General features: G+C 40.7%; 2 protein-coding genes across 2 annotated transcripts in view; both read left to right on the forward strand.

Moving 5' to 3' along the window:
* LOC134629515 (FERM and PDZ domain-containing protein 1) overlaps positions 1-5,688 on the forward strand; it is a 52,124-nt gene extending 46,436 nt beyond the window's left edge. The window contains exon 16 of the mRNA XM_063476901.1: positions 425-5,688. Within this exon, the coding sequence (XP_063332971.1) occupies positions 425-3,837 (3,413 nt within the window). The 3' untranslated portion in view covers positions 3,838-5,688. The remainder of the gene's footprint in view (positions 1-424) is intronic.
* A 3,587-nt stretch (positions 5,689-9,275) lies between these two features.
* LOC134628758 (multidrug and toxin extrusion protein 1-like) lies at positions 9,276-19,148 on the forward strand. The gene is made up of 16 exons (XM_063475512.1): positions 9,276-9,599; positions 11,084-11,185; positions 11,301-11,369; positions 11,487-11,635; positions 11,973-12,015; positions 12,548-12,592; positions 12,682-12,779; positions 13,323-13,420; positions 13,520-13,701; positions 14,558-14,666; positions 14,843-14,918; positions 17,203-17,272; positions 17,346-17,478; positions 17,584-17,678; positions 17,771-17,834; positions 17,931-19,148. Exons 1-16 carry the CDS (start codon positions 9,429-9,431, stop codon positions 18,176-18,178), a joined length of 1,752 nt encoding a protein of 583 aa, XP_063331582.1. The 5' UTR covers positions 9,276-9,428; the 3' UTR covers positions 18,179-19,148.
* The last annotated feature ends 565 nt before the right edge of the window (positions 19,149-19,713 follow it).

The following is a 19,713-nucleotide window of genomic DNA, read 5'->3' on the forward strand; positions in this document are numbered from 1 at the left end:
ACGGGATTTTTTGTTTTAATTTGATTTGATTTAAAAGCAGGCTTATTTCTGAGAGGATGAGCTGATGGGCTACTCAAGGCCCACTCTACTCTAGTAGAGTACAATAAAAATATGACACTGGAAATGAGCTGAATATATCCCCTGTAAGTAGAGTATCCATCTGCCACCACATTATCTACTAACAGTAAACACTGGAGCAAAACTAATACAAAAAATTGCAGACAAATAGTTTAATGGCAACTGCTGTGCAAAACTAAAAACTAACCTTAAAGGAAAAAGTGATGTAAAACTTGTAATTTTCATTGAATGTACATTTATGGCCTATTTTGTGTGTCTGTGCACTGCACACAGAAGAACATAAATTTTGTTGTGATATTTGTTCTGCTTTAAACACAAAAGCTGAAATTTTTGTGCTATCTTGCAGACATTTGCACAGAGATGAAGCTGGACTTCCTCAGCACACTGAGCCTCAGTGATATCAGAGTCTCTGTGCCGGACACAGACAAAGTTAGAGAAGCAGAAGATGATAGAAAAGGGAGAGAGGAAGAAGGGGGAGGCAGAGAAACTTTGTTCCAGCTCAGAAAAAGATCGAGGAAGCGGCGTTCCTTCATGGAAACCGATTACACGTCCAGGGTGTCGTATCCAGAGCCAGATCCAGAGTCAAAGCAGGCCCTGGCTTCCAAGTGGTGTCATAAAAAACATTTGGGAGAAGTCAGCGATGCCCAGATCCTCAGTTCAGATCCTGAACCTTCAGAGCAAACCAAGAATCCTAGCCCCACTGTCTCCTCACTTACTCACTCTGAAGGGGAACCTGCTCAGCTTGAGTCAAAGCCCATTCTGTCAACACTCTGCTCGCGTGCACCAGGTTTTGGTTCTCTTGATCAGCCTAGAGACCCAAAGCCTGCTCCCAAAACCAGGAAACAGGAAATGGAGATGGAACCTGACGCAATGGAGTCCAAATCGGTCACCGATCTGGTGAAATCAGTGTCTCCAACCATCACTGTTGTCCGCTGCCGTGTGGATCCAGACGGAAAGGAGAGTGCTGATCGGAGGGGTGACGGAAAGGAGGAAGGGGAGGGACAGGAGCAGGATAGGGAAGGGAAAGAGGAAGGGAAGCCGGAGTCAGCAGGTTTGACAGGGAATGGACCGTTCACTAGTCATATGTTTTTGCAAGAAATCACTAAACAGAAGATTAAAGAGGAGGAAGAGAAGAAAGAGGGAGTGGGAGCATACTCGTCTAGCTTGAACAGACCACTTGTGGGTGTGCAGGCGCCACCAGAAATCCACATACTGTCTACATGTTTACCAGACGGGAGTAAACAGAGCAGTAATGGCCTTTTGGTGTCCAGTTTGATTGCACCAGAGATGAAAGATGCAGAGGAATACATGCTTAAAGGGCCCTCATATTCACCACCACCCCCCCCACCTTCATCCCCTCTACCCTCAGTACCAGTCCTTCACAAATCCCAGAGTGGCTGTCTAGTGAAGGAGGAAGAGGGCAGCGAGTACGTGGAAATCCAAAACAAAATTACAGCTTCAGATTATATGGAACACAATCCCAAGACAAGCAATGACAAAGAACAGGCACACGTAAAAGTCACAAGTGTTAACGACGATGATGCCATCGGGGCTGCGACCATAAGCGATGAAGTTACAGACAGCACCACTTCTGACAATGTTTTTGATGATGATGATGAAGTGAGTAATTCACTGAGTGACAGGAGAGATGACAGGACTAAAGCTACAAAGTGTAGAGCTAAATCAGCAGGTCAAAGCGAGTCACAAATCAAGTCTCGCTCAAGAATTCATTCTGATTATACTCGTGCTATAAACTCAATTACAGCAAAGCTCGGAGCTGCAACAAGCGCCACGTCTCCTACTTTTAATTCAGGTGTTGGATTGAAAAGCGAGATCACATTTCTCAGTGCTTTAAATCAAACCGTGGTTAAACCCAGAAGTGAAACCCAAAGTGCTGAAGATAAAGAAAGTTTAGTTAGTTCTAAGTTAGAAAAGACTAGCATGGCTACAATCACCGATCTCGCTAAACAACCTACTTCTCCGACTCATTTCCTCTTCCAAACCTGTTCCCCCGCCATCATGGGCCGATTATCTGCATCAACGCTTAGGGGGAAGATTCAACAGCTGCCTCTTTATTTATCACGATCTCAAGAGTCTCTCAGTCAACCCGGGATTGGGAACGTGGCTCAGAGTCCTGCTGAGGACAACACCAAGGAAGAAGCAGAGGTCACCATTAAAGTAACAGATGTTAATGATGTCAAACAAAATGCTGACTTAGAAGTTGGCAACACTGCGGAGTCGGTAGAGTCAGATGATTCGGATACAACGGTCACAGGATCAGAGGTGGATGGGGAGTTTTTTGTAGAACTAACATCAGCAAAGAGTTTTAATTCAGGGAGAGAGGTAAAGGAGGAGGTCAGCTCTGACCTGCCTGTTCAGACTGAGCCTAAGCCCCAACATCGAAATTTGTTGTACTCTGGATCTGATAAGGACACACCAGGACCAATAACAGAGCCCCCAGCCTCCATAGTGAGCCAACTCCAAAGAGATGCCGCAGGTTTAAAGATGGACACTCCTGGTCCCATAAAAGACTCTCCAGAACCAAACTTCAAAGTCACAAGTCCAGATGCAGACTTACCAGGTTATAAAACAACCAATCGATCACCTTCCATTCCTCCTGCAATCGTGGTGACCACAGAGAATCTAAATGGACTTCCTTTTCAGCCACAGAAAATAAGAAGGACAAGTAGCGACAGGCCTTTAATGGATCTTTGTAGACCTTCAGAGAAAGTTTCAGGCTCACCAAAAACACCTTCTTCGGGCTGCAGAGTATTCACTATCTGTGAGGATCCAACAGAGACAAAGGCCCAGGCCGAGGTGGTGTCTGCTCCACCTCTGAAGTCAGAGTTCGGGTGTGGTTCTGTGCTATCTTCTGGATGCGAGTCGATAGTAGAGGGGGTGCAGGTGCCACTGGATGCTTGTGGTTGCCCAGCTGTTTACACAAACTGCTTCGGCAGTGAGGACAGCTTCGATGATGAGCTGACAGTCTACGAGTTCTCCTGCCGCACACAGAGCAGCGGAGTAACGCAGACTTCTGGGGCAGGTCTTCCTCTAATGAGCTCTTCCCCTGTTCCCTCCTTTCTTTCCCCTACGTCCTCCCATTCCCCCTCTTTTCCTCGTTCCATTCTTTTCTCCTCTTCTACCTCTGAGCTCAGCCCTCTCCTCTCGCCTCTCTCTGACACCTCTGACCCTTTCACTTCTCAAACGCACAAGGACACCATGAGTCGACTGGGTCAGCAGCGCTACCCAGAACCTCCCACGGGTTTCCAAGTACTCCGCTTAGATGTAGACCAGCTTCTTTCCATTCTAGAAAGTAGCAATGCTGACCGATCTGTAGGAGGACACAGAGCTCGTCACCCAAGAGAAACGTGCCCTGCTCACTTTACAGAGAACAAAAGGGTTCTCCAGATGGAAGCACGGCGGCTGATGTCAGGCTGCCAAAAGGTGGTGGGGATCGGACAGAGCCCAGAGGAGATGCTTCACTCTCTGGCCAACAGTTTCCGGACCCTGGTGGAGCTGGCAGGCGTGTGCCTCTGGTTTTCTGGGTGCGACAGGTGCGACCGGAGGAACGCAGAGGCCGTCGCAGGTCTGGCAGATGTGGCCCGCTCATTCAGGGACTTCTGCCTGGCAGCGGAGCGTGCCAGCAGCAAACGCAGCTGCCAGGACCTGAGCACCAAGCTGCTAGCCAAACAGTGCACAGCACTCACCGCCTCAGTCTTCTGCCTCACTCAGCTGTTCCGCACCCTCACTGCACTCTGAGGCGTCCACAGCCCTTCGAGAAATTACTTTCAGCCTTGCGACCTGTGGTGTTCAACTCCTCATCCGTGAGGTCACCAGTGAGCTCACAGCTGCTGTAGGTGTGGATAAGTGTGACCTGGGACTCTTGGCTTGCGGTGCTGTTCCTAGGAAGCTCAAAAAACTGGGGCCGGTTAACAGTTGTTTTTTTTTTCTGGTTACCAAGGCAGAGATCGCCGAGGCGCATGTGGTGACTGACTAGCTGTGTACGTACTGTACCAAACAAACCAGATGGATAGCCAAGAGCCAGACTGTAGAGTGCTGCAAGCTTGCATTCCAATATCAAGGAGCTGATGTACTTGAATGTATTCTGTGTTATTAACTGTTTATTTATTTATTGATTGGTTTATTTAATGAGATACTGCAGTTTGTCTGAGGAAGAAAGGAATGTCAAGGAATAAATATGGAAATGTTTACAGTCATAGACAGAGGAGCAGTGGTGTGTCAAAGTAGTGGGCCTTTTTCACACATGCACAAGCACACATGTAATTGATTCAGAGTAACTCTGACTCATCCATTCATACACTGGCCTTTTGTTCAACAGACTGACCATTTTAACTCTTCTGATCATCTGACTGCAGTTTACGGATTCTTATATACTGTATCTTAATAGGATGTCAGTGAAGACTTTTTCTGAATGTTAATGTTTACAAAACCAAAAACTAGTGTGGGACATGATTTGATGATTTCAAGCCTGAAGCCATTTGCTGTTTTATAAACCTAGTAGTGGAATGCTGATGTATGCGCGTTGCAGGATTTTATGAAACGGCACATTCAGTTTTTTGTCCTTTTACACCGACATTTGATAGGATCTGTGGAAACGTCAAAGATTCTCAACATTTTCTTTAATTTATTTTCTCTTTGACTGAAACCTTCCAGTGCATGGTGATGTTACTCTTACAGCTCCTTGCATTTTTTTCCATATATTAATTTATTTTTGTATATTCCACAACAGTCCGCAGGCTACAGACGATACTTATCAATGGGTATTTATGGTGTGTGACAGAGTTCTTGAGTTTCTGATTGCTTTCAAGATTATAAAAACCTTCACACCTCTGCTTGAGTTCTGGGGATGAAGAAAAACGACTGTCCCTTATACTAAGTGCATTATTATAGATTTCCCAGTATAACCACAAGTACTACTTGACCAGTGACGTAATTTGGCCACAGAATGCAGTATTGTTGATTAAATGTGTGAGCTTTTTCAGCCTTTGACACATTGTGTAGGCCGGTCAGACCCAGTGATTGGTTCACAGCCTCTTCTTAGTTTTCTTTAACATCAGCACATTTGACACGAAAATTATGTATAACGGTGATTTGCGCAAAATTTATTGTTGTGGATAAGCTGTTTGTATGGCAGCATTTTCACTGGGAATGTTTAACAGTTACAAGGCTCAACACACAAGACCTGCATGTTCACTGCAGAAATAACCATCAAAACTCGTTTCACCACTTCAGTTCAGGGGATACAGTAAACTGCAAACGGTGTTTCTTTTTATGATAGCAGCCAAAACACTTTTATTCACATTACTGTTTTGTTTCATTAGGTTCCAACAGGATATTTTCCTGTATTATTTTTTCCAGTTTGCAGAGAAGAATGGGTTTAGTTTTACCATTATCTCCATGTGGCCATTTCCCTAAAAGTAATGATGGAAAACCTTTTTTTTTAATCCTCTGTGCTCACGAAGCATGCTGTTATAATCCATAAAATGCATTGTTGTCTCTTCAGGGATTTTATCTGTGAATGACTGATAGATGAAGTCTGCGCTTGCTTTGTAATGCTCAATTCCCACCATTAAAAACTATGTTATGATCTTTTCATGATTCCTTTTATTGTTCATCCAATATCATCTTTGCTGAGTCAGACAGACAATGCAACAGGGTTGCAAACTCTGAGTAAGGCGAGGGTGTCCAGATCTGCTTTCTCTCTCGTCCTCCTCAATGCAATATTAGAAGGATACCTTTATGATACTAAATATTAGTAATAAGCACTGGTAACTCTTGTGGTAAGAAAAACAACTTTTGAAGATGAAAAAAGTGGACTCCCCCCTCCTGTGGGTCACAGTGGTTTGGTCCACTGCCTATATCCTTAATCAAAAAGGTGACGTTAGAACAAGGGACAGTATTTACATCCACCACTCAACAGATTAAAACGGTTATAACTATTCTGCATTTTTTTTTTCTTGGCTGCATTACTTCAAAGTTGAATCTTATATATTATAGTGTGACCATATTGTTAAGATGCAGCTGCTTAATTCATGTTTCTATATCAGGAAAGAGGACCAGCCGAACATAATCAACACAAACAAAGACAATAAAGAAGAGGAAAAAACAGGAAGTTGAGCTAAACTGGGAAAATAATAAAATTAGGGAAAAATCAATCGTCATAGTTCACAGTGCGCACATATGAAAGAATATGGAGATGCTGTGGCATCTGTCACATGTGCTCAGAGTGAACCTGCTCTCATCTGTGACGACAACAAGGCACCAGTGGCAGTCCTGCCAGTTCTGATGTTCTCTGGCGAATGTCAGTTGATCTGCACGGTGCTGGGCTGTGAGCACGTCCCTCTGAAGCAGGGATGGCAATTATATTTCCCAAGAGTCCACATGAGAAACTGGGATTGTTGTGGAGGGCCCCACCTTGAGTCCTGATTTCTCATACAGCCTCTTGGGAAAATTAATTCCCCGCCCCTGCTCTGATTCCATGCTCACAGATTCTGTTTCTAACATTTTCACCAAATACATGCACATGGGTTCTCACTGGAGGTCATTCTGTGGGACCCTCGTAATCATCTCCCTCTTCCTTCTTGAACAGAGGAGTAGATACTGGGCCTGCTGCTGGACGCATGCCCTCTACACCCATGTGATGGCTTATCTCTGACGCTGTGCTGGGTACTGAGCTGGGCTAGCGGAATACACCATCTCATGCTACAAAGACACTTAAAAAAAAAAAAAAAAAGCAAATCTGAAAAAAAGACTTTAATTTTCACCACAGCAGGTAAAAATGGATCCACAGTGGTTTGACTGACATCACTGAAGTTTAACTGACTTTGTGTTATAGGCTACTGTGATGATTACATGTTGTCCTAACCTCTTTTTTAAACTGGTGTACAATATATTTGAAAAGCAAAAGACATGATAAAATCATGTGACTAAAAATCTAGGTTTTCCAAAAGGAAGTACAGAGAGATTTCACCCTGCAGACGCTTAATTCTGTCACTTCGGTTTTCTCTGTCACATCACATTTTTCAGGCTTTGCGGTCAGCAGCGACACAGCTGGTGGCATTAAATAGTTTTAGCACTAGAGGGCGGCAGTGCCACCTGATACTGTGTCAGCGCCTCAGGCACAAAGGCATGAGCAGAAACTAAACAAGCTGCTGCATTTCTTGAGACTTCCCTGAGATTTTTTAAGCCAAAATAAACAGAAGTTTAACAATTCTACAAACCTGCTGATAGAGATCCTGTGACATGATTGAAAAGACCACATATACTGCTGTAGTCACCTTAGTCATCACATCATATGTTGTCTTAACCCTATTTATCACAATGACAAAAAAAATAACCAAACACTACTTAATTTATCGATTTGATTTTCGGTCTTGTTCCTTGCGTACAGAGATTTCTCCTCATCTCCCCTCATCTATAGTATAGATGATGACATAATCACAGGTTTCATGATTTTAAGTTGAAGAAATTACTCTGAAATGGTTCCAAAGTATTGTTTTCATATTGATGACAGTCTGTCCTTTTCTATTCCTGCTAAGCTAAGTTGCTCTTTGTACACTCAGTCATGTTGCCAGTTAACCTGTTTAGTATCACTTACTTTTCCAGCGTTTTGTGTGCCATCCCAACTTTTGGGGAGTTATTCTTGCCAAACACGTCTCAAACATGGGCGATCGTGCACTCAAGAGTTGGCAGTTTTCTTGTAATTGGAAGGTTGCCGGTTCGAGCTCTGGCTCTGACAGTCTCGGTCGTTGTGTCCTTGAGCAAGACACTTCACCCGTTGCCTACTGGTGGTGGTCAGGGGGCCCGGTGGCGCCAGTGTCCGGCAGCCTCGCCTCTGTCAGTGCGTCCCAGGGCAGCTGTGGCTACAATGTAGCTTGCCATCACCAGTGTGTGAATGTGTGTGTGAATGGGTGGATGACTGAATGTAGTGTAAAGCGCTTTGGGGTCCTTAGGGACTAAATAAAGCACTATACATATACAGGCCATTTACATGTTGTCAATATCAAAATGAGCCAATATATTTCATGAAATGGTAAAACATCCCAGTTTAAACAATTTTCAAACCGTTTTCTGTGAATAAAATATGAATAAAATAAAATACTATTTACATATTACACAGAGTCCCAGCTTCTTTGGAACTGGGCTTCTTCAGGCTACCTTTATGTACCAGCTACAAGAGCAGTGTCTTTTGAAACCATATACTGTCTGCTAATGCCAGGCCTCTGATGTGAAATCCAATAATAACCAAATTGAAAAGTCAATATTGTGACCTTGTGTATTATTGTAGGGAATAGTGATAAGTTTGACACTTAAAAATCTGTGCTATATAATCAATAATGACAAAGTGATTATGCATTTCTTTAAGTATTTAAAACAAAGCGATCTCATCTGAATCTCTGCCGTGGGACTTGAAAGTCCACAGCATAGAGACGTAAAAGTGCAGAGCGCAACACACATACAGGGTTCTTCCTGCATTACATCAAAGGGAAGCCAACAGGACATTGATGGATGTGTGTGTGTGTGTGTGTGTGTGTGTGTGTGTGTGTGTTTATCAAGTGCCTTTACTGATTAACTACAGTGACCTTTAACCTTAAAAGGTCCATTTTGTGCCAGTTAAAAGGCTGAAATCATTTCCATAGCCTAATGTTTCCCTCACAGTTGTAATCCTCAGAGCTGAGATCAGCAGGCAGTTAAAATGACGGACACTCACTTTTTCCATCAGATTTGATACAATTGTTTTTATAGTATTCTGATTAAAATCCGTCATACGTCAGTCAGCAGTTTCCCATGTTTGTTTATTTTTTTTATTTTGTCTCCATAAATGTTTTCAGATATCTCCATAAAAATGGAACAGCTGCCTTTATGACAAGGCTTTTTTTTTTTTACATTCTTCAGGACCATATTCGGCATTGGTCTCGTGATTCTGCTCGTGAGCGTGACGTGGCTGCAAAGAAAGCACAGGAAGACGCTGTGGAATAATCTCACAAAAAGCCTGCCCATATTTTTTTTAAATAAACGCCAATTCATAAATCACACACTGTTGTTGTGAAGACGTTTTTGTTTTTGTTTTGTTTGTTTGTTTTTATAATAAAACACACTCATGTTTATCGTCAACAGCGTTAACTAGACGCTTACGTCACATATCACGTCACGTTTCAGTGGAAGCACGAGGGGATTTCAGTGGATTTCTCCGCGTGGATCAAGCTGTGGGATATCTGCTGTCACAAACACAAACCAGCTATGCCTGACATTTGTCCGTGACTGCAGGGGACGAGGCCGTAAATGGTGTCTGGGATTCAAGTCGGTTTAGAGCGCTTCGTTTTCTGGTCATGGAAGGTCCAGAACCGGTTACCGATTATTTACGGGGAGTGAACGGACACTTGAATGAACTTCAGAGCTCCGGTGAAGGATGCTCTCCTTGCCTTAAGAGCACCCGTTCTTTGATCCCGCCGGTGTACTGGAATGAGCTGCTACAGCTTGTTAAACTGGCAGGACCGGTGGTAAGATCTGTTTGGATTTCTACTCGAGCACTATGCCGGGCCACAAAACAAGCCCTGTTTTAAACGGAACATTTCCCCCTCTACCTTAAGATACACTGATAACCCTCAATTAAAATATATATATGACACTGAAGAAAAATCCCAGTTCAGGTGTACGACGACACTGTGGACTGCAGTAGGCGCCTAATATTATAATATTAGTATTATAATTGTTTCTAAAGTGCGCCGAATTGACTACTAACTGTGCCTTTTATGCATCTCTCGTTAATCATACTCCCACCTGTCACTGGCCTATTTTGGTAAAGATGAAATTTTAAAAACCTGCTTCATTTTAAGCAAGTTCTGACCTAAGTGCTACTCCTTGTAACAGTATCGCAAATAAGAGCTTTCCAATTTGGTTATGAAATAAAAGGTCAACACTTGGACATAAAGTCTTGTTTTTGTTTTTTGTTTTTCTTACTGTATGTTAAATCTTTTATAGCCTTCTTGTCTTCTGACATTTGGACATGAGTTACAATATGCTGCATACTGTTTAATGCTTTCATTCCACATAGCTGTATTAAAAATCATCATTATAACTAGACTGTCACACATTTTACTAATTGAATGCGTTAAATCTGTTTATCAGAAACTGGCAGGATTCCTGCACGAAAGAAGATAAAGCACTAAAAATAGAAACTTTAACAAAATAGCTTAAATGAAGTTAAATATCTCAAGGCCAACTTCAAGCTGGTGGTCTGCAGAATCAGGTTGCAGAATTATTTAGAGTGAGCCCTAGTACCATCTCCAATATATCAGGGAATGGTATAAGAACAGTCATTGCGAAGCATTGTGACAATAAAGAAAAGATCCACTGAACACATTTCTTTGCTTTTTATGCAGTTTATATATTGTAGTGGTTTACACATTACAGGCTAAAAGCCTAACAGGCTAAAGAGACACAAATCTGCCCTCTTTGGTGACCTGTTGTGAACAAGTTAGGAGCTGAAAGTAAAAAAGAAAAAAGAAAATTAAACATCAGTCTGAAAATTGATAGTTTTTCAAGTTTCAGGCCAGCAGCATCAGCATGTTATTTTTCATATGTAAAGTGTATAACACTGTTTTAAAACACACACTTGGTCATTTAAACACTAACCATAAACAAACACATTTGTACAGTCATACTTGCGTACCTTATTGAAGCACAGAAAGAAACTTTCACGTCACAATATTTTAACAGTTCTAAATTAAATTCTTGGCTCAAATAATCTTGGTTTGTCCTTACGTCAGTATTAAATGATGAATTTGACTTCTGGTGCCTTCCTAGAAGCCTGATCTGTGCGTTTAAAAAATATATGATGTTAAAAAAGACCGCAAGAAGTTTAGAAGCGAGTATATCATAAGGTATTTCTGACTAATGAAAATTCTAATGAAACCAGATCTTCCTTATTTATTTATTTATGATCTGCTGGATAATAATGATGCGTTTGATTTTGTTTTCCCAGCTCATTTCTCAGCTGATGGTCTTCATGATCAGTACAGTCAGTATGGTGTTCTGTGGTCACATGGGGAGAACTGAGCTTGCAGGAGTGTCACTAGCAGCTGCGGTAAGGAGACGCACTTGAGGCGTACGTCAGCTTGTTTCTGTCGCTACCTTCTGTAAGTCTTCATTTGGATTCTGAACACATGCTTTTTTAAATGAATGTATCTATTTATTTGCAGGTGGTTAACGTCAGTGGTATTTCTGTTGGCACTGGTTTATCAGCAACTTGTGATACCCTGATATCTCAGGTTGGGGCCTATTTTTTTTAAAACAACTTAACAAGGAGATTGTGGTATCAAGTTTGTTTTCCTGAACTGTTACTTTGTCATGTGATCAGTAAGTCTTTGTCTGAATGTTTCATGCAGACGTATGGGAGCGGTAACTTGAAGCGAGTCGGTGTGATTCTCCAGAGGGGAGTTCTGATTCTGCTGCTGGCCTGTTTCCCCTGCTGGGCCGTCCTCATCAACACTGAGCCCCTCTTACTCGCAGTCAAACAGAGTCCGGAGGTCGCCAGGTAAGTTTAACAGGAACAGCTAGAACAGAATTAGACAAATTTATAATTATCATCTATAAATGCAAAATATATACTATAAGTCAAAATCTGCACTACAGTAGAAGTAAAGCAGATGTGGTAGATCAAAAGATTTGCAACATTAATGTGCAGCTGACAAATCTGCTGCAACTCTGCAGGTCTTGCATGTCAAAATGTCTAGAAATGTTTCAAGCACCTTTTTGAATTTAAGCCATAAAGAATCAAATCAGTTTTGTAGGCAAAGAGCACTTGTAATCACACCTGCACTGTATATATGGAGTTTTTTCACATATTGTGTTTTTCTCTGTCTGACCTGAAGTCTCGCCCAGATGTATGTGAAAATCTTCATGCCTGCTCTCCCGGTGAGTTCGATGCATTCAGTTTTCCCTCATGATCCCGTGTGTGAACGCACAAGCTAATGGTGGAAGCTATCAGTAAAATCAGAGAATGTTTAAATGGGAGAACACCCACTCTGAGCATTTCCTGTTTCATAAGGGACACTTGCGAAATCATCCAATATGAATGGGGCCTTAGGGAGGTGAACCATAAAAATGGAACTCTATTTTTTAAATGAGCTGTCTCAACGATCCACACAAGATTTCCCTTACTGTTGAACCCATGACATATATGAAACAAATGTAAAATAAAATATGTCAACAATATTAGTCAAACAGGACATAAGTTGTAGTTTACTGATCTTATATCACCTCCTTGATTGTATGTGTCAGATTTAAAATGTTAACAGCCATCTAATTAAAGTTTTTAAACACATTACACAGTAACAATTTACAAAGTTCTTAGAAACATTAGTTACAATCGGCAATCATACGAGAATCAACAGATGTGTTGAAAGACAAAAATTGTTCAAACTTTTTGTCTGTTTTCTATCTCCAGGCTGCTTTTATGTACCAACTGCTTGGGAAGTATCTACAAAATCAGGTCCAGCATCCTAACATAAGGCATGTATGACATTCATGACATGTAACGAATTTAAGTTTAAATGGAAAAAGTTTTGCTCTTCGTTACAGGGAATTATGTGGCCTCAGGTTATAACTGGAGCAATTGGAAATGTCTTCAATGCTGTCATCAACTACGTCTTCCTCTATCCCCTGGAGCTGGGTGTTGCGTGAGTTGTTTTTTTGTTTTTTGTTTTTAATCACGTTTGAATGATTAGTGATTAGAAGTGTGCAGATATGTGCCTTTAAGTGTTTCACGGAAATGGTGTGTTAAAGCTTTAAAACAAAAAAACCCCCAATTATTTACTGATTTAGATTTTGAACCTGAGAGTCCATCACATAGTTCCAGTGGCACATCTGGACATTTCTTAGATTAGCAAAGACAGTGAAATATAACTGTGCTCAAACCTGTAAACCTATCGATTCTGATAGATCCCTGACTTTTACTCAGGGATACCGACAGTATAGAATCCTTCCAGTGATCTAATCTGGCAAAACCATAAAATCATAAAAATTGTGCAGGAGAAGAAAAAACTCAAAACAATTATGAAATTATGAAATATTATTTTAAGACAGTCTAATTTAACTGATTTGGTGGACGCTTTATACATGTTTTAATTTTGATATTTTCCATTCGTACTGTGTCTTTATATGTCTTAATAAGTGCCTACTTCTATTTTTGGTCACTTCTTCTGCTCATGGTACTACTGAAGTGGATCTGCAGCAGCCAATGCCTTGTCACAGTATTTGCTGGCTCTGTTCCTATATGCTTACATTTGCTGGAAGGGTCTACACAAAGCCACGTGGGGAGGTCAGTTTTCTTGACCACAGCGAAGTGAATGTTTAAAAAGATGGCTGTCTTTTAATGGTGTTTGTTTTGTTTGTTTTTTCTTCAACCTTCTGCCTGCAGGTTGGACGCTTGACTGTCTGCAAGAGTGGGGTCTTTTCATCAAGCTGGCTATTCCCAGTATGCTCATGATTTGTTTGTCCTGGTGGATATTTGAAATCGGAGGATTCCTGGCTGGTGTGATAAGTGAGGTTGAGCTGGGAGCTCAGTCCATAGCATACCAACTCTGCATTGTAGCTTATATGGTAACTTTTTTTCATTTTTCCTTTCCCGTTTTTGGAGAGACTATTACATCAATCTATTTATTTTCTATTGTTTTCATGAAACAGTGAAATTGTAAACATTATTAACCTTTTAAATTAATCTTAGCTATTAAAATGCTTTCAAATATCTCAATAATCCTTCAAAAGAACACATATTATAAAAAGATTTTAACAAAAAACCTTAAGTATAATCTATGCTCGAGAAGAAGGACTTTGATCCCTTTAAGCATGGCCACCACACAACTCTGTATTCCTGATGAATAAAGGAGAATGAATGTGGGATTGTAAAATCAGTGACTTTTTTTGAAAACTGTTCACCTGCTGCATGGTTTGCTTCCAGTTTGTGAAGCACACTGCACATGCTCATCAATGCTCACAACTCCAAGGGAACATCATTGGATTATGTGCAATGCAGTGCTGCAGCCCAGAAAAACTACCAGCCTTATTTGCCGTTTCTTTCTGTTCTTCTATTGAACTTGGCAGTAGTTGCTTTGGTTTCTTCGTGTGTTTCTTCGTCTGTGAGCGTTGTCTTTGTCCTAATGGCAGTTTTATTTGAGCTTAGTGCAAGTTTAAAGTTTAGTGCAAATACACTTGCACTAAAAGCTGTAGTTTACAGTACAACAAATCAGACTGGCCCTAGCATCTCTTGCTGTTTTCGTCTGTTTCTAATCTTTGTGCTAAGATAACGAGCTTCTAGCTCTACTTTTGAACTTATCATACCAATGTGGTAGTGGATGCCATGTCCCTCATAACTTTAAACTAACTTTAATGAGATCATTTATTTTCCTGAAATTCAATACTTCACATTATCACTGTGTAAATACATATCTTTTCACAGAGCCCACTGGGATTCTCTGTTGCTGCCAGTGTGAGAGTTGGAAATGCTCTTGGTGCAGGAAATCCAAAGCAGGCCACGCTATCATGCAAAGTCTCTATCATCTGTGCATGTAAGAAACGAGTAATCTTAAAAAGAAATAATTGAAAGCAAAGGACTGGTTACATGTGTTATCAACACGTATGCAAACAGTCCCTGAAAGGTCGTGTCTTCACCTTCTGTCTTTGAAATTTCTACATGTGAGCTGTTCTCTCACGTTGTTCATTTTACTTTATTTGTGCACCACAGTGGCAGTTGCCTGTTTGGTTGGGGCTTTCATCATCTCTACCAGAAACGTCATTGGCTACATTTTCACCTCCGAGCAGTGAGTGCACTCACAGACACACACTCAGTTTTACTTTGTTGTAGACTCGTGGATGTCTAGTTGAGTCTGTGATGTTACACAAGTCCATTCAGACTGTTATACATTATCTGTGGTCATCGTCTTCATGTTGACACACAACGGTGATCTGTGACTGTTTAATGTTTAGCAGGTAAGTCCCTTTAACAAATCCCTCAGTTTATAGTTTGGGTGCCTCACAGGATGAACACTGACTTCAAATACAGTGGTGTGAAAAAGTTTTTGCCTCCTTCCTGATTTCCTAATTTTTTGTATATTTGTCACACTTAAATATCTCAGCTCATCAAACAAATTTAAATGGTAGACAAAGATAACACAAACACAAAATGCAGTTTCTAAATGACGGTGTTTATTATTAAGGGGAAAAAATCCAAACCTACATGGCCCTAAGTGGAAAAATTAATTGCCCTCTCCTGTTATAGCATAAATTAACTGTGGTGTATCACATCTTTGGAAAGCTGAGTTTAATTTCTCTAGCAACACCCAGGCCCGATTACTGTCACACCTACTCTCAATCAAGAGATCACTTAAATAGGACCTGCCTGACAAAGTGGCAGACATCATGCCGCAATCCAAGGAAATTCAGGAACAAATGAGAAACAAAGCAACTGAGATCTCTCAGTCTGAAATAGTTTATAAAGCCATTTCGAAAGCTGTGGGACTCCAGAGAACCACAGTGAGAGCCATTATACATAAATGGCAAAAACATGGAACAGTGATGAACCTTTCCAGGAGTGGCCGGCCGACCAAAATTATCCCAAGAGCCCAGCAAAAAGTGAACACCCCCCCCCCCCCCCCCCCCACTTTTTCACACCACTGTATTTAAAAAAATTAAAAATTTAAAAAAAAAAAAAGAGAGAGAGAGAGAGGTTTATGAATTCTGGGAATTTGATACTTTGGCAGTGCTGTCTTATAAAATCTTATTTAAAGTTACAGGCATTGATAAACTAAATATGACTAACTACTAAAAAACAAACAATTATCCTTTTCATGTCTTTATTGAATATATTGAGCAACCACAGTGCACTCTGGAACAAAGGAAGCAAGTCTCTGTTTAAGACTTGCCAGAACCTACTTGGAGTTCGGTGTTTCAGGAAATTAGATGAGACTGAAAGTGCGAGTGCCTTTAAATACAGACATACAAATGTTGTTTACTGACTGTCTGCTCTTGTCAGTAAAGAGTTTTAGTGCCTTGATCATAACATTCACAAGACCTTCATCCTGCAGAAACTGAAGTAAGAGAAGAACATCAAATCTTGGTCATTTCACTTTTGGGACACAGTTCTGTTTGCAAAGGAAATAAAAAAAATACGTTACCAAAAATAACATGACAAAACACAACAGTATGTGTGTGGTGGCACACCAACACTAAATCTTTCTTTTGTGTGAAGCACGGTGGAGGTGCTATTATGCTTTGAGGCTTGTTCTCTCGGGGGCCAGAGGGCTTTTAAACAATTCCAAATTAATTAAAAGCACATTTATAGGAGAATGTGACAGGGGTGAAGCATGAGCTGAATATTGTAAAGATGATGGCAAGATGATGACTGAAAGCATATGGGGTTTTTGAAAATCCAAGTCAGAGTGCTGATTTTAACGCAACTGAAGCCATGCCAATCCTGTGGCATTCCCCGAAAATGGCTGTTTAATTATAACAATTATTTATAAACTGGGAGAACTGACACAGTAGCCATCCTCGTGATTGTGCAAATCGTACAAGTGGTTCAAGTAAATGTCTGTAACTGTAACTGTAACTGTCTTGCTCCAAAGGGAGATTCAACAATTTACTAAATGAAAGAGATCAGTTGCTTTTATGAGCCTGCAGTGTGAGTGGTTACTCGGTATATTCAATAAACACTCGAGACTGTGTATTTTTGGTTTTTTCAAATTGCCTTTATCATTAAGTACCTGGGGTCAACCATGAATAACTGGACCTTAGACGAAGACTGGACAATTTCAAGGAATCAAGGCAGGAAAACTAACACTTTGAATTAACTTTATTGCCACTTTTTATTATGTTTAATGTTGTGGTCTTACTAAATAATTAAGTCAAGCAGCTGAAGCACGCTCAATAAAATCCACAGTGAGGAATAACAATGTCAGGTTCAAATGCAGTTTGATTGCTGCAGTTGAACTTGTTCCTTTTATTGGTTTGCTGACTAGAGATAGATGTTACATTGAAAGCATGAATATCAATTTAAAGTATGTTTCTAAAAACCCTTTTAAGGATCTTATTTCTATATCTTTATAGAGACATCATTCAGAGGGTTGCTGATGTCATGCTTATATTTGGATTCATGCATATCTGTGATGCCATTGCGGTAAGAAATCATGCAGAATAACCATTCACAAAGCACATGAGACATCCACATGACCAGTGTTTGATACTTGCAGGGCGTGGCTGCAGGTGTTCTTAGAGGTGTGGGGAAACAGCTGATTGGTGCTTTGTGTAATTTTGTTGCATTCTACTTCATTGGCTTCCCCATTGGTGTGTCCCTGATGTTCGCAGCAAACATGGGGATTGTAGGTAAAACCAGACTTTTTTGTGCGTTGTGTGTGTGTGTATTACTCTGTCTCGGAGGATTTGTTTAGCAGCTTTCAGGAACCTTTTTTTTTTTTGTATCCGTGACAGGACTTTGGACAGGACTCGTCATTTGCCTCTTACTTCAGGTGATATTTTACGTCACTTTTTTGTGCAGACTTGATTGGAAAAAGGCTTCAGAAGATGTAAGTAGCTACATCAGTTGTTTTAAGTTTAAAACTTTCTTATTTGAAGCTAAAATGTACAATCAGTAAGTGTCTTTGATGTCTGTGATCAGGCTCTTGTGAGAGCAGGGGTTCACATTACAAAGGAAAATGCAACAGCTGAGCTGGAAGACTCAGGTAAGAACCGGTAATAAGAAACAGTCTTGCTTTGAGGCTCGCATGAATGTTTTGGGTTAATCTCAAATACTGTCTCTCTCTGCCCCAAACCTCAAGATTCACATCAGAGTCAGGCCCAGGTCAGTGGAGCTGAGTCTGCGTGTTTGAGTGCTGAGGGAGGAAACACAGATCCAATTGTAGCCAGTTCAGGCAGTAGAGCCTTCACCACCACCACCACCACAGTGGGAGATGTTCTGTCTGTACCACAGCTGGCTGTATGGCGTGGTTTGGCATTAATAATCATGATCATCATCCTTCTTGCTGGAATCATCATCAGCCATTTTCTAATGAAGCTGTTAAAATGACGGATTTTTGAGTGTCATAGGGCTGCTCATCAGCTTGACCATATTGAGAATCTACTCCAGTCTTCAGCTCTGTGCAGCTTCCAGAAACTCTTTGATTGAAAGATGGATAACGCTTTCAGGTCTGAAATGTGATGCTTAAAGTGTCTCACATGTGCATTCTCTATAACAGCCAGCAGCAAGCAATTCTTCTGCTTGTTCTGCTTGCCCCAGTAAACATTTTCTTAATGATTTTAAGGGCTCTGTCACAGGTGTTACATCTTATTAAATACAACATGATGCTCACTTAGGAAATTATGATCCCATTAGAATCGAAAAGGAAAAAGGCAGTTATGCACTTCACAGTATGAGCATACAGTCTCACTTGGTTTCTTAGTGAGTCACCACAGTCCTTCTGTCAGTTTTCAAAACATGAAGATTGCAAAGGCTAAAATGCTAAGCTCTGTGAAGCTCTGAGTAACTTATTTACTATCCAACAAGGGGCAACCAGCATCCAATTTTAGTATGCAGTCTATGATAAAATCTGCTTCAGAAAAAAAAAAAAAGCATTTTGTGCACTTTTTGTTTCCTGTGTCTCAGCCAAATTAGATGTAAAGTTAAAAATGTATATATGTGTGTGTCTGTGTGTGTGTGAATGGAAAATGTATATTTTCTGGGTGAAAACAAGGAACTTAAACGTCCACCAGTAACATTTTATGCCAGCATTTTTCACAAGAACAAACATTTCACTGCACAATGTCTTCTTATATCTTCTGTTTGCTTTAAAAGAGCATACCATGGACTTAACTTTAAAGTCCTCTAGCACTGCCACCTTCACAATAGTATTTTTTTTTTTTTAAATGGATGTATCAGGGAGATCTTTATTTTCACGATCGGTTTAGGCTTTAAACGAATAGATAAAGGTCTGCTCAGTCAGTGTTGAGACTTTGCTGCACAAATACATTTTTGAATCATCTGCCATTATTTTCTATTTCCTCTGTTGGTTTGATGTTTTTGAGTTCCTTCTGTTGGAAATCTGAAAATAAAGAGTTTATTGTTTAATAGTGAATCATTAAACAATCACAAACTTGTAGTCATACTGGGTGGCTTTTAAGTGTGAGAGTGTATGAATAAATAACTCCTGAACAAAAAGAGGCTTTTCATGAAGCAGGCTTCAAAAAGTTGGCTTACGTAGGGAAATTCCACATTAACAGCAGCTCCATAAAACCCATTTAGAAGTAACTGTAAGTCATCCTCATCTCTGGGACAAACAGAGGTCTCATCAATTCACAATAAAGAAAACTGATCCTGTTGATCAGCAGCAATGAGCTCAGCCACCCGTGGAAATGACTTCTGTCCCACTCAACCCCCCTCTTGGTTCAGTCATTTTCACCAGTTTCCTCATTGCTCATCTGTCATGAATGACAGTGTTCCCTTTCTGCATGATCACTGTTAAAAAGTAACTTGTTGTACAGACTGTCACGTATTCAGGCCCAGACACATTATGTATGATTTGCATTTTGAGCCCTGTTACATAACTATGACCATTTGTTGGAAAT

This window comes from Pelmatolapia mariae, linkage group LG6 (genome assembly GCF_036321145.2).
Source record: "Pelmatolapia mariae isolate MD_Pm_ZW linkage group LG6, Pm_UMD_F_2, whole genome shotgun sequence".
Lineage (NCBI taxonomy): Eukaryota > Metazoa > Chordata > Actinopteri > Cichliformes > Cichlidae > Pelmatolapia > Pelmatolapia mariae.